This window comes from Lissotriton vulgaris, chromosome 9 (assembly GCF_964263255.1).
Source record: "Lissotriton vulgaris chromosome 9, aLisVul1.2, whole genome shotgun sequence".
Taxonomy (NCBI): Eukaryota; Metazoa; Chordata; class Amphibia; order Caudata; family Salamandridae; genus Lissotriton; species Lissotriton vulgaris.
In genome coordinates this window covers 139953009-139967617 of record NC_141697.1, presented here as the reverse complement: position 1 = coordinate 139967617, position 14609 = coordinate 139953009, and the positions used below count along the sequence as shown (strand labels likewise).

General features: G+C 49.2%; 1 protein-coding gene across 2 annotated transcripts in view; it reads right to left on the bottom strand.

Moving 5' to 3' along the window:
- The window catches only part of TMEM87A (transmembrane protein 87A), a 209056-nt gene that overhangs the window by 22188 nt on the left and 172259 nt on the right, over positions 1-14609 (bottom strand). For both annotated transcript variants that reach the window (XM_086937214.1, XM_086937215.1), the window contains exon 18: positions 11127-11179. In XM_086937214.1, coding sequence (XP_086793340.1) covers positions 11127-11179 — 53 coding nt within the window. The remainder of the gene's footprint in view (positions 1-11126; positions 11180-14609) is intronic.

Genomic DNA, 14609 nt, shown 5'->3' with positions numbered 1-14609 from the left:
TGTGGTCCAGTGTAAAGTGCGTGCGTTCTCTGCGTATGTGTGGTGAGAGTGGCCTGCCCTCCCATAGTAAAGCATGGGGAATATGTGTGTCCATGGTAGTTCCTGATGTGTGGGGAGTGCAGGGTCGAGTGTGGTATGTGCGAACTCGTGAGATTAAATGCTGCGCGATGATGTGCGCAGATTTATTGTGTCTAATGTGGAAGTGCCACTTCTAGAAGTTGGAATGTCTGTGCAGTGAATGTGAATTGACTGTCTGGCTTGTGATTGGCTGGAGCTGGCTGGTGTGCCTGGCTCCAGGAGTCAGGATGAGTCTGCCCCGGTGGTGAATGGAGAGATCTGCATGTTGATAGGATAGGAGGGAGGAGTGCACCTGGGACCTGAATAGGGCTGGGCCTTCCCTCCACAATGCTGGCTCCACCCCCTGTGGTGCGTCTGATGTCCCTAGCCTGGCCAGTGAAAGGGAGAGAGGATCTGAGCAAAACAAAGTGTTCAGGAGTTCACCTGAACAGCTGTAGCTGGCTCTCCCATTGCTTACACCTTGTTAACAAAGGGATTTTGTGGATAAAAAGGGGCTGTGACCCTATGAAAAATGTTCTTGTTCCTACTTGAATCTACCAGGGGCGTGCTGTTGCTGCTGGGGCCCAGGGGAAGGCTTGCCTCCCTGGGCCCTGCCCAGCCCCTGGTTGCCTAATGGACTTCTTTGGGCCCCTTTTTGCTTGAGGGGGCATCCCCTGGGGCCTTGGTGGTTTCTATGCCCCCCCAACACCGGAGGATTGCTTTATTTTGCTTGTACCCCTTGCCCAGCTGATGGAAAGCACGTTGTTTACTTTGGGAGCGCTTCTGTCTCCCCCTGACAGCTCTGGGCTGCGATCGCCACAGAGGGGAATCCCGGCGTAGTGATTCCCCCATTTTTCCCAGGTATTGCAGGTGCCCACCCTGCGTTGTGGCTGATTCTTCATTTGTAGTTGGTACGGGTGCCCACCCGGTTAATGAGAGCCGAGCGGGTGCCCACCCCGCTGTTTATTTTTGCTCGTAAGGGAGCCTACCCCTCTTGCCGCCGAGAAGATCACCACTGCGTCCCCGGGCAAAAAAGGAGAAGTCATGCATGTCCTCCTGACCCGGGGCGGAGCTAACCCGGGAAGCGAAGTGTGGCCGTGCCGCGTGGCCCTCCCAATCAGGGAGGCAAGGAGTAGGGCGACTGGTCGGTAGGGCTCCCCTGATTGGAGGGAGCCCCGCGGCGTCTGAAGGAGATCCCGGGCGAAGCACGGTGCAGAGGAACCCAGCAAGGCTCTCAGGAGAACGAGAGCTCCACCCGCTGCCACTGTCGAGAGAGGACTGCTGCCTGCGCCCGCCAGAGCCGGTGAGTGGTGCTCCGTTGGGGCACGGTTGGGTTGGTGCCTATTGCAGGCACATGGACAGTGCTGGGCGGCCCAGTTTGGCAGAGGGCTGCCCCAGCGAAGGTGCAGAGTGTGTGTGGAGGCTCCGTCCAGATAGAGCGGCCCTGTCTAGTAGCGGTCCGCTCCCACAGGGGCCATAGTTGTTTTAAGGGGCCATGGCCGCTCCCACGTGGCCACCATTTGCTAAGAGTCACTATGAGAAGCGTGGGGCATATTTAATTTGGGGACATGTATTGTAAGAGCCCTGTGTGGCCCCACCATGTTCCTATTTATTTAAAAGCACCAGCGCGCTCCACATTCTTTGGGGTCAGTGTCTGATCAAGGCACAGAATGGGGGCGGCGGCAGCATGTAGAGCGGCCCCAGATGGCAGCGGGCTGCTCCAACTACGTGGCAAGTGCTATTGATTTTAAGAACCAGATGGCTCCAATGATGAGGCAAGGTTCTCTAGTGGCGCCAAGTTATTCAAGGAGCCAGTGGGCTCCAGGGGGCATAGTTGTTCTTCAGAGCCTGTGCTTGGCTCCCACGAAATGGCCAGATGTCCTTAGAGCCTAGATGGCTCCAGCATGGGGCATGTTTGGTTTCGGAACGTGCGGGCTCCCACGATGGGCACAAGCATTTACTAGAGGGCCCAGAGGGGCCCATGTTTCCCTCACAGTTCTTCCAGGGGACATGCTTTTTAGAGCCTAGGTGGCTCCAACGTTTGGCGCTTTCCTGTTAAAGGGCTAGTGAGAGCCCATGGCGCAGTTTTGATTTACAGAGGCCCAGCAAGTAGTAGGCAGCTGCACTGTTTAGGCTTTTATTTCAGGGGACCTGTTCTTTGTGAACTTAGGAGTGAGTCGCACTCCCTTCGCCCTTACTTTGGCCACACTTAGTGCCAGCTGCAGCGTTTAGGCCCTGTTCTTGTCCTCAGCTGCCCAGCAAGTAGTGGGCAACTGCAACATTTAGGTTTGCGCCGGTGGCACACCCCTGACTGGCGCTGCGTTGGCAGAGCGCCCTGACATTCTGGACACAGGGCATTTGAGCCCCTTCTTAATGGCCAGTTGGCTAGGGGGACTGGGCGAGGTATAGGGCGCAAGGCCCTAATGTGATGTGTGCTTTAAATGTGGTGCTAAGAAATGTAATGCATCTAGTATTTTTTACGCACCTGTGTTGATACCCCTAGAGAGGGTTTTACCATTGGAGGTTGTGTTAGTGAGATTGTACTTCACTGTGATTTACGCCCCTAAATGTGAGTTATACTTAGGAGGTAGGGTCTAATGTGTTTAGCCTAGCGAGGGGATTACCTACTGTATTTATACTGGTTAGGCCTAATGTGATTTATGCTTAATGTGCAATGCCTTTATGCCTGTGATACCTCTATATGTGTTTTCATGCTTAGGAGGTTGTTTTGCCTAGTATAGTTTATACTAGTGAGTTTATGTGTCCCTGCGTGATCTATGCCTATGGTTATAAGTATTGCGTAGTGTGTACCTACCTATTACCAGTGGTTACAGGTTGTGGTCTATAATTGTTATTTGGTGTTACTCTAAGTGCTATTCTACTAAGTGCTGATCCTGACAGTGACCCACGTGGCCCTGTCCTGTGTAAATAATCCCTTGTGAATATTGCCCGTGCCAGTTGGCACAATGTATATTGTGTGATTACCATCTGAGGTTTTTTTTTTCTCTCCTCTGTATCTTCCGTTTATTTTATTTTCTTTTCCCTCTTGTTGTGTTATGAAATAGGTGTGCAACCAAAGCGCCGGGACACTCTCTGAGTAGCCGTGCGCTATAAAAAAACCAGCATAACATAACATAACATAACATGTGTTTTGATAATACAAAAGTTATTTTTACATAACCTTGTGTAGAGTTCCCTTTGTGGTGTGCCTGGGATGTTGTTGCTGTGTGCGTGCACAAATGCTTTACACATTGCCACCGGGATAAGCCTGACTGCTCGTGCCAAGCTACCAAGGGGGTGAGCAGGGGTTATCTTTGGCGTGTAACTCCCTTGCCCTGACTAGAGTGGTGGTTTTGTGCCTGGCTTTGGCGCATGCCTTAGCCAACCAGAAATCCCAGTTCTAACATTGGTGATCAGCGGTGATATTAGGACTTGTGTTTGCGCAGTACCACAGTGACAACTGGCTACATTACAAAACTCTGCATTTTATTGTTTTTGATTTTGTTTTTCCACAAGATTGTCATTTTCAAATGGTGTTCCTGCGCTTTGATGTTTATTGGCAGAAGAGAGAAAATGACAGGGCGGGATGCCAGTAGAGGGGGAGGTTCCCATAGATAGAGAGTCCCTTGCTGGGTCCAGTGCCCAATCCCTGTTCCTGTCCCCAGAGGTGTGGGTAGATAGGAGAGAGGGGGTGTGGGGGAGAAATAGCTAGCTCAGGAGGGTCGTTATCCCCGAGTGTAGTGTTTGTGTCTGGATTCCCCAGTATGGTAGGATCTGGTGGTGGCAGCTAAAATGTGTCCAGTGCATGATTTCCCATTCCCAGCTCCCAGAGCATGGTGCCTGGTGCTCAGTAAGAGGGGTACAGGTTGAGATTCAGGTGGATTGAGGAACTGTCTCACCAGTCTGGTGGGGGCGTGTGGATGAGTGGTGTGTAGAACTGGAGGAGTTGGTGTGAGTTCTTTTGGTGATAAAAGGGGCTTGCACTGGAGGCATACCTCTGGTGGTGTGCAGGAGGACCTGCAGAGGCACTGGACGAGAAGGTGGACATCTGGCGGTGTGCTAGATGTCTTGCAGAGGCATTGGGGAGTGATTCCAAAAGGAGTGGCTTGTGTATCTTATGATCCTGTGTAGGGGGAAGAGGTTCATGTGTGGCCCAGCTAGGTCCCAGCAGAATGGGGGGGGGAATGTAGGGGCTCACGTCCTGTCTCAATGGAGGCGGAGTGAGTGTGGGACGGTGTGTCCCACGGTGGTCCGAAACCCTGTCTCAGGGCCTGGAGGGTTCCCTAAGGGTGCGCCAGGTCGGGGCCTCGGCTGTACTTACAGGTCATTTGAGGAGGATCTTCCTGTGTCTAGAGGACGGGGAGTGTCTGTAATCAGACCTCCGGCGGTCCTGGTGTTGGGCCGTACCCCTCCTAAGTGGAGGGTGCAGAAGTCCTGGTTGGGGAGTGAGAGGGGGGGGAAGAGTCCCCTGTGGAAGAACCAGTGGGTCAAGGGCCAGCCAGAAGGGCTGAGCCACCAGTGAGTGACCATGGTGATGCCACTTCTGTCCTGGTGGATCTCTGCGCCCTGTCAGGTGGATAGGAGGTCGCGAGGTTAGAGCCAGGCAGCCTGTCACAAGACACATTAGTTATGTGTCACCCTCAGGGGAGGGGAATGCGTGCTCCCCGTGAAGTCCTGGTTCGCTGGGCATTTGACAGTCTAGAGTGCTTGATCGTTTGTGGGGCCTTTGGAGGTCGTTTCCCGAGGAGGGGAAGGCCAGGTTCAGGTTCAGCCTGACCTGGAGGGAAGGGCATCTGTAATCAGTGTCCTGATCGGTTTGTCTACCAGGGGTACCACGCCAAGGTGGGAGGGTGCAGAGCTCTGTAAGGGGGTGCAGAGGGAGGGCGTCCTCGCCTCTGACCCCAGTGCAACCTGAGGGTTTAGACCCTCGGATGGGAGACTAGGAAACTTCCAGGTCAAGAAGGAATCTCTGCCAAAGTAGATCAGCTGAAGAGATCGAGGGGGCTGCCCTTGCTGTGTGTTCTGGGGCTCACCTGCAGTTTGTTGTTTCCACTAAGGTATAGGAACGGGGACTTTGCTGTGTGCTGTGTCCCCCCCACCTGCTTGATGAGGGACTGTGCTGTGTGCTTTGTACTTCCGAAGTGAAATAGTTGCCAGATCCCAGGTGGTAGACCAGTTGATGGAGAGAGGTCCTGAACTGGTGGGAGAGTTGTGTTCTGGTGGGTGCTTCCCTGGGAGGGTGCAGAACCCCAGAAGTAGAGGTAGGGTGGGGCATTCTTGCCTGTGACCTCTGGTCAGCCTGAGGATGCGGACCCTAGGTTGAAGGATCAGTGTTAGTTTGGAACTACACTGAGAGGGAGAGTGGAGAATGGCTATTGTGTGCCAGGGGTTACTACCCCCCACTCTGTGGATTGGCTAGGAACTGTGACATCTGGATGCCTAGGGCCTGATCCTGGCCGTGGACAACTAATTAGTACCAGTGGGGTATCTTAGTTGGGCTAGAGAGTTCTTGTTTAGAGGAAACCATGTGGGTTCAGAGTGGCGTAGAACCGGAGGGTGTCCCTGCCGTGCGGGCCCGCGTCCATGTTATATTGCCCAAAGCAGGGAAGCCCATCAAGGCAGTGATTGGTCTCTGCGCACTTTGCGCTCTCTGTGTATGTGTGGTGAGAGTGGCCTGCCCTCCCATAGGAATGCATGGGGAATACTTGTGTCCATGGTAGTTCCGGATGTGTGGGGAATGCAGGGTCGAGTTTGGTATGTGCGAACTCGTGATATTAAATTCTGCACGATGATGTGCGCAGATTTATTGTGTCTAGTGTGGAAGTGCCACTTCTAGAAGTTGGAATGTCTGTGCAGTGAATGTGAATTGACTGTCTGGCTTGTGATTAGCTGGAGCTGGCTGGTGTGCCTGGCTCCAGGAGTCAGGATGGGTCTGCCCCGGTGGTGAATGGAGAGATCTGCATGTTGCTAGGAGGGAGGAGTGCACCTGGGACCTGAATAGGGCTGGGCCTTCCCTCCACAATGCTGGCTCCACCCCCTGTGATGCGTCTGATGTCCCTAGCCTGGCCAGTGAAAGGGAGAGAGGAGCTGAGCAAAACAAAGTGCTCAGGTAGCTGGTTCTCCCATTGCCTACACCTTGTTAACAAAGGGATTTTGTGGATAAAATGGGGCTGTGACCCCATGAAAAATGTTCTTGTTCCTACTTGAATCTACCAGGGGCGTGTTGCTGCTGGGGCCCAGGGGAAGGCTTGCCTCCCTGGGCCCTGCCCAGCCCCTGGTTGCCTAATGGACTTCTTTGGGCCCCTTTTTGCTTGAGGGGGAATCCCTTGGGGCCTTGGTTTATTTTTGCTCGTGAGGGAGCCTACCCCTTTTGCCGCCGAGAAGATCACCACCGCGTCCCCGGGCAAAAAAGGAGAAGTCAGGCATGTCCTCTTGACCCGGGGCAGAGTTAACCCGGGAAGCGGGTGACCCCATGAAAAATGTTCTTGTTCCTACTTGAATCTACCAGGGGCGTGCTGCTGCTGGGGCCCAGGGGAAGGCTTGCCTCTCTGGGCCCTGCCCAGCCCCTGGTTGCCTAATGGACTTCATTGGGCCCCTTTTTGCTTGAGGGGGCATCCCTGGGGGCCTTGGTGGTTTCTATGCCCCTGCGCCTGAGGAATGCTTTATTTTGCTTGTACCACTTGCCCAGCTGATGGAAAGCGCGTTGTTTACTTTGGGAGCGCTTCTGTCTCCCCCTGACAGGGCTGGGCTGTGATCGCCACCGAGGGGAATCCCGGCGTAGGGATTCCCCCATTTTGCCCAGGTATTGCAGGTGCCCACCCAGCGTTGTGGCCGATTCCTCATTTGTAGTCGCTACAGGTGCCCACCCCGATTATGAGAGCCGAGCGGGTACCCACCCCGCTGTTTATTTTTAATCGTGAGGGAGCCTACTCCTCTTGCCGCTGAGAAGATCACCACTGCATCCCCAGGCAAAAAAAGGAGAAGTCAGGCATGTCCGCCTGACCCGGGGCGGAGCTAACCCCGGAAGCGGAAGTGTGGCTGTGACGCGTGGACCTCCCAATCAGGGAGGCAAGAAGTAGGGCGGCTGGTCGGCAGGACTCCCATGATAGGAGGGAGCCCGCGGCGTCTGAAGGAGGTCCTGGGCGAAGCTCGGTACAGCGGATCCCAGCGAGGCTCTCAGGAGCACGAGAGCCACGCCCACTGCCACCGCCGAGAGAGGACTGCTGCCTGCGCCCCCCAGAGCTGGTGAGTGGCGCTCCGTTGGGGCGCGGTTGGGTTGGTGCCTATTGCAGGCACATGGACAGTGCTGGGCGGCCCCGTTTGGCAGAGGGCTGCCCCAGCGAAGGTGCAGAGTGTCTGTGGAGGCTACGTGCAGATAGAGCGGCCCGTCTAGTAGCGGTCCGCTCCCACAGGGGCCATAGTTGTTTTAATAGGCCATGGCCGCTCCCACGTGGTCACCATTTGTTAAGAGTCCCCGTGAGGACCGTGGGGCATATTTACTTTGGGGACATGCATTGTAAGAGCCCTGTGTGGCCCCACCATGTGCCTATTTATTTAAAAGTGCCAGCGCGCTCCACATTCTTGGGGGTCAGTGTCTGATCGAGGCACAGAATGGGGGCGGCGGCAGCATGTAGAGCGGCCCCAGATGGCAGTGGGCCGCTCCAACTACGTGGCAAGTGCTATTGATTTTAAGAACCAGATGGCTCCAATGATGAGGCAAGGTTCTCTAGTGGCACCAAGTTATTCAAGGAGTCAGTGTGCTCCAGGGGGCATAGTTGTTCTTCAGAGCCTGTGCTTGGCTCCCACGAAATGGCCAGATGTCCTTAGAGCCTAGATGGTTCCAGCATGGGGCATGTTTGGTTTCTGAGCCTGCAGGCTCTCACGATGGGCACAAGCATTTACTAGAGGGCCCAGAGGGGCCAATGTTTCCCTCACAGTTCTTCCAGGGGACATGCTTTTTAGAGCCTAGGTGGCTCCAACGTTTGGCGCTTTCCTGTTAAAGGGCTAGTGAGAGCCCATGTTGCAGTTTTGATTTACAGCTGCCCAGCAAGTAGTGGGCAGCTGCACTGTTTAGGCTTTTATTTCAGGGGACCTGTTCTTGGTGAACCTAGGAGTGAGTCGCACTCCCTTCGCCCTTACTTTGGCCGCACTTAGTGCCAGCTGCAGCGTTAGGGCCCTATTCTTGTCCTCAGCTGCCCAACAAGTAGTGGGCAGCTGCAACGTTTAGGTTTGCGCCGGTGGCGCACCCTTGACTGGCACTGCGTTGGCAGCTCGCCCTGACATTTTGGACACAGGGCATTTGAGCCCCTTCTTGATGGCCAGTTGGCCAGGGGGACTGGGAGAGGTCCTAATGTGATGTGTGCTTTAAATGTGGTGCTAGGAAATGTAATGCATCTAGTATGTTGTGTTGATACCCCTAGAGAGGGTTTTACCTATGGAAGTTTGTGTTAGTGAGATTGTACTTCACTGTGATTTACGCCCCTAAATGTGAGTTATACTTAGGAGGTAGGGTCTAATGTGTTTAGACTAGTGAGGAGATTGCCTACTGTATTTATACTGGTTAGGACTAATGTGATTTATGCGTAATGTGCAATGCCTTTATGCCTGTGATAGCTCTACATGTGTTTTCATGCTTAGGAGGTTGTTTTGCCTAGTATAGTTTATACTAGTGAGTTTATGCCTATGGTTATTAGTATTGCGTAGTGTGTACCTACCTGTTACCAGTGGTTACTGGCTGTGGTCTATAATTGTTATTTGGTGTTACAGTTACTCTAAGTGCTATTTCTACTAAATGCTGATCTGGACAGTGGCCCACGTGGCCCTATCCTGTGTAAATAATCCCTTGTAAATATTCCCCGTGCCAGTTGGCACAATGTATATTGTGTGATTACTATCCGATGTGTTTTGACAATACAAAAGTTATTTTTATATAACCTTGTGTAGAGTTCCTTTTGTGGTGTGCCTGGGATGTTGTTGCTGTGTGCGTGCACAAATGCTTTACAAATTGCCTCCGGGATAAGCCTGACTGCTCGTGCCAAGCTACCAAGGGGGTGAGCAGGGGTTATCTTTGGCGTGTAACTCCCTTGCCCTGACTAGAGTGGTGGTTTCTGCCTGGCTTTGGCGCAAGCCTTAGCCAACCAGAAATCCCAGTTCGAACAGTATCCATCTACGAGTGCCAACATCCCAAGTATGTTGTATGTGTAGCCTTCACGGTACATGCATGGTGTGTGAAAGTGAACCAGAGTAGTGGAGGCCTTTCGGGTCCATTTTGGACACCGTTGCCAAGTATTTAGGACAAATTGGAAGTAAAGTAGTTTTCAATGACCGTAGAAGTGTATTTATGACATTCCCGAAAGAGGAAGGAGGAAACCTAGACACTAAAGTGAGAGAAGAGGAGACAAGGTACCTTTAGAAATTCAAGTAGTCCTTTTGCTGATCCAGGGGCTGCATTGCAGACTCTGTTGTGCAGTTGAAAGGGATCATTGAGATGAGGTCTAGTCTTTTCTTTTTTCCTGGTTACACCTTTCAGCTGGCTGATGACAGCTGGGCGCAGAATTCTCATACCTCTTTAGGTCTCTGTTGTGGGCGCTCCAGGGTGGAGACTGCCCTGCTGTGAGAAGCATTACTGGACCGCATCCCGGAAAGGACACTTGGAAGGAGTATCACCTCAAACAGGTTCTGAAGGTGAAGACAGCTGATACACATCTCCTGTTCTATGTTGACGTAGAAAAGGGGGACCTCACCACCTCCTTGTTGTTCCATTACCAAGTTCTATATAACCAAGGAAGGGAGTGTTGCGCAGAGAACTCCGAGGACTGCTGTGCAACCAGAACTGGTGTTTGATTGACAGCCAGCTCTTGTTGGAAGAGCTGTTTACCTGATCTGAAGCTCCTAGAAGCCCGCCTGCCTACAATGAGATGGAAAGAATTTGCCAACCCTGCAAGAGGAGCGACTGTCCAAAAGGGGCTAGATGCCGTGTGATACCGGTGCTGGTAGTGTCAGCCAAAAGAGGAGGGCTGCAGAGAGTGATTTGTGTAACACGCTGTCAGCAGGTAACAGGAGAAGAGTGGCTTGTAACTGGCTGCTGTACCCAGAAGAAATTGGACCTTGACTTCAACCACAATGCTAGAAGAAAACGCAGCTTGATCATAGCTGCCACTCGAAAAGAAATTGTGGCCTGAACCAAACTGACTTACCGGTACTAGTGAAGTTGGTGAATCGTCCTGTGACACAGAAAAACAAACCACCACATGATTGGCCGGTGTGGGTCTGCACCGATAGCCACAGAGCACCGGCACACCTGTTCATTGTGTGACCCAGACATAAACAAGGACCACCATCTCTGTCTGTAGCCCGCAGTCTACAGCCATTGGAGATGTGAAGCAGCAACCTCGCCGAAGATGCAACTACAAAGTGGGCACCTGCAGTCACAAAGGAGGCCCTTCCTGGAGTTGTTGGCTCATGTGCTCTCCCAGAAGCGGGAAAGAGTATGCATGGAGACAGAGGCGGGCAGCAGTCAGATTGCACCGATCCATCACAAACTGAGCAACCAATACTCATCCGTGAGAACTGTAAACTTGAACTGTGAAAGACTACACACAATTTGCTACAGAGGGAGTAAACTGCACTTGAGCCTAATCACGTTATCACTAACTCTGGGGAGAATCAGTTGGAAGTAGTGGGTAGAGGCATCACCAGACCTCAGCGCTCAGGATACTAAATTGCATCTTGTCTATATTGCGGGTGTAATATTTAGTTCTAGTGTGCATTAAAGTACATTTCTTCTTGAAAGTAAAGCTTTGGACAATCCGTTATTGCACTGCTGAGTCCTGAGCTCGACCACCTGCACACTACTGTGAGAAGCCTGTGGCTTCTCACAGTTGCTCCAATGAAAGTCCAGTGCTGAAGGGCTTGTACGTGGCCCAGTTTGCAGACCCATAAAAGCCTGGAACCAAGAACATCAGAGGCAAACAACCTCAGCCCTCTGCTTGCCACATGACCCCTGCCCCACCAAAAAGGGGTCTGATAGGACTTATGTATTTTGTAACTGTAGAGAAAGAGATACTTACACATCGGTTACCGACGATGGAACATTCTCATCCACCCATTTGAGATCATCATCCTGTTAGAGAAAGGCAACATAACATTAGAGAAAGCAGAAGAAAACAAAATAACGAGTGGTGTAGGATCTATTAAAACATACTGTTGGTTTAATCTAAAAGGAAGAAAAACAGTGTGTACATAGACTCCACATCCCAAACATGCATTTTTATAACATTTATGTTCACCAACAGGGAATACTCGACATCAGCAGCATCATTAACACTAAAATTTTAAATAGGTAGGAATAGGTCTAGCTTTGGAGAAAGAAAATTGAGAAGCATAACAAATCTATTGGGCCCAAATAACATTTTGAACAAAGCCCGATGTCTATGTTTTGTAGATTTAATTCTTCGATCTGATTAACAACTTAAGGGATTCATGAAAACATCCAAACGTGTTGAAATAATAGCAAATTAATAGATTTTTTTTTTTAATGCTGAACCTTTCTGCTCTATACCTACTCCTGGTGACTGTTGCCAGAGATAAAAATGCTGGGCACATCCATTAGCTTCTGTAACTTTGCAATTTTATTTGTCTGGAAATTAAGCATGTGTATAAGGCAAAACAATAATGTTTTAACAAAAAGAGCCTTAGGGCCATATGTAGAAATGCAGAAATACGCAGAATTTCAGCGTTTGCAATCGCAATTTGGGCATTGTGCTATGTAGCACACAAAAACCCACACGCAAAATAAGGAATCGCAAAATTTGTGATTCCCTATTTTGCGAATGCATTTAAGGAATCCCAAATTGCGATTCCTTAAATGCAATGTAGGAAGCACCCACAGTGTGCGATTTTGGCTTAAGGAGTCGCAAATTACCACCAACTTCAGGTTGGTGGTAATTTGCTATTTCTTTGAAAAATTCATTTTTTGCATTTTTCAAAGTGCCATGTGGTGCACATACATGCCCTTAGCGCAGGTATGTGTGCCACATGTGCACACATGTTTATTTCAGGGGTGCAAAAGGGTGTCCTATTGACACCCTTGCAACCTTGAAACTGCATTCTCAATTTGCGATTTTCTAATTGAGAATGTCTTCCCATTCATTCCTATGGGCCTATTAGCCCTTAGGAATGATTGGGAAGGTATTCCTTATTTGCAAATCTCAATTTGCGATTCGCAAATAAGGAATAGGTGGGATTTGCTAAATATTTTGCTAATTCTACCTATATTGCGTTTTGCGATTCTCAAATTGCGATTCCCTAAAAATCGCAATTTGATAATCGCAAAACACATATTACCTACATATGGCCCTTAATCTTGCTGACAATTCTGACAGAGACATTTGCTGCCACTCAGACTGTCTATCATCACAAGAAGCCATGGGCGCAAATGGCTTATGCATCAGAAAAGCTGAGATGATTTAAATGCCACTGATGATTTAGATTCTCTCATGGGAGATTGTGAAATAGTAAAATACAAATGACAGAGTACACAGTCAACTTCTAGGTTAAACGTGGCATTGAGTATGCTTAGGTAAGCCCCAGAGGTTAAATTTAATGTTCGCAGAAATTGATCAGTGTTGCAGCCAAGTAAGTAACAAGCAAGAAGATTCTTTTAATGAAGCTAGGACGGGATTTAAGTTTAAAATATTTCTTAGACCTGCATTCTGGGATACAAGTTCAAATGGCAGAACATAAGCTTGTTGCTATTCCGTCTAGCAGGGCACACCATCACAAAGTTCTCATGAGAGAAATCCAAATGTGCATATGTTATTTTTTAAGACCCTTCGTCAGCACTTCAGCAATAGAAAATAGATGCGAAGAATCAACTTCCCATTGGTGGGCTGGACGTCACCTGAGCAAGAATTCAGTTGTTCTTGAGACGAAATTGAAGTTTAATTGATTCAGAAATTGCATGACCCCTGTCAAGAGTTTGCGGAATAATGGGAACAAAAAGAGTCATAACGAAATGACCCCGAGCAATTTAAGAACCGAAATCTATTAAGTTATTTTATATTCCGTACTCTGGGGCCAATTTATGACTATTAAAGTTGCTCAATATATCTGGTGCACATTCTTCTTCAAAAAACTATCCTCGAGGATAACAGAACTCTAAAGCCCAGCGTACTTTACCCGCTATGCCAGCTGCCCCTATGGCACAAAAAGTTTAAAGAATATACCAATGGAATATGGGGAGTACTGTTTACGACAAGGTACAGCATTTCGATCACTAGTTATGTGACCCCCAGTGGTCTCTGAAGGACTTTGCAAAAGGATCAGGCTGCTATAGAAGTATTAAGGATTAAAGACTGGACACTTCATGCTAATTACAAACACTATGTTTTGGAAGCAGGCTGACAGGATTTTGATTAAAGGATGGACTGGAGAGTTTTGCAGCTAAATGTATTTTGATTATGAAATCATTGTGGAAGTGGAATTTTGATATAATATGATCTGAGTTTACCAATTTTTAACTTTGTAAGGACTTAAGAAGTAGCAAATTATATATAAAGACCATATTGCATTGATTTTATGTTGTTATATGTGAGAATACTGGCTTTCTTGCTGATCAAAATTCTGTACCACATTCTTCCCTTTTAGATGTGACACAATTGAAACAGTATAATTCTTGAAGGGCTATCCTACAGCTGAGCACATGACGACGTTTAAAAAAAGCAAAGTATATAATGTGTCTGTTAGGACTTGAGCAAGTTAGTTTTTGAGTATAGCAAAGGTGGATTTAAGCTCCAGAAATATGACCTTGAGCTCCAGGTGGTTGAGGTGATGTCTTTGGCTTGAACTATCTAGAGTTTATGAGTCTGACTAACCAGATAATGAGCTCTCCAACAGTACGTTGATTAATCTGTTGTCGTTGTGATACAATTCACTGGAGGCTGGAATGTAGAAAAGTTAAGTGGTTTGCTGCTTAAATTACTGTGTAAGGTACTCTGCTTTGACTGCTGATTACAGGACTGATCCCAACTCATAACCAGGAGTCACTGGTGACTTATCATCAGCCAGGGCAAAGGGAGAACTTAAATGCACAAAGCCAATGGGCTTAGGAGTCCCTGATTGTTCTAGGGCACGACTCTCTTGTAATGGACGAACCATGATCCAAGAGACGTCTATCACTACTATTGTAACCTGAAACCTAGGAGATTGCCCCAATAGAACTTCTAGATTTATAAATAAAAAAAAACAAAGCCTTGAAAGAAAGTAAAGGAAGGTTTGCCTGGCAGGCATTTGCAGATTGAACATTCCGCAAACAGCCATTTAGATAAAGGAAAAGTTCAGCTCTACAGCCAAGAGACTTTTTGTAAAGAGTGAAGTTTAGATCAAAAGGTAAGTAGGTGTACTGATGGGAACCCCCAAAAAGAGCAATGACCTCCCTAATTCGGCATTCTGGAGTCAGACAGATAAAATGAAGTCTTCCTTCTGCTTAGTTCCAAAGATCTGGAAGGATCCCACAACGAGAAACTGCTTCAGGTAACAGATATCTAAGATTG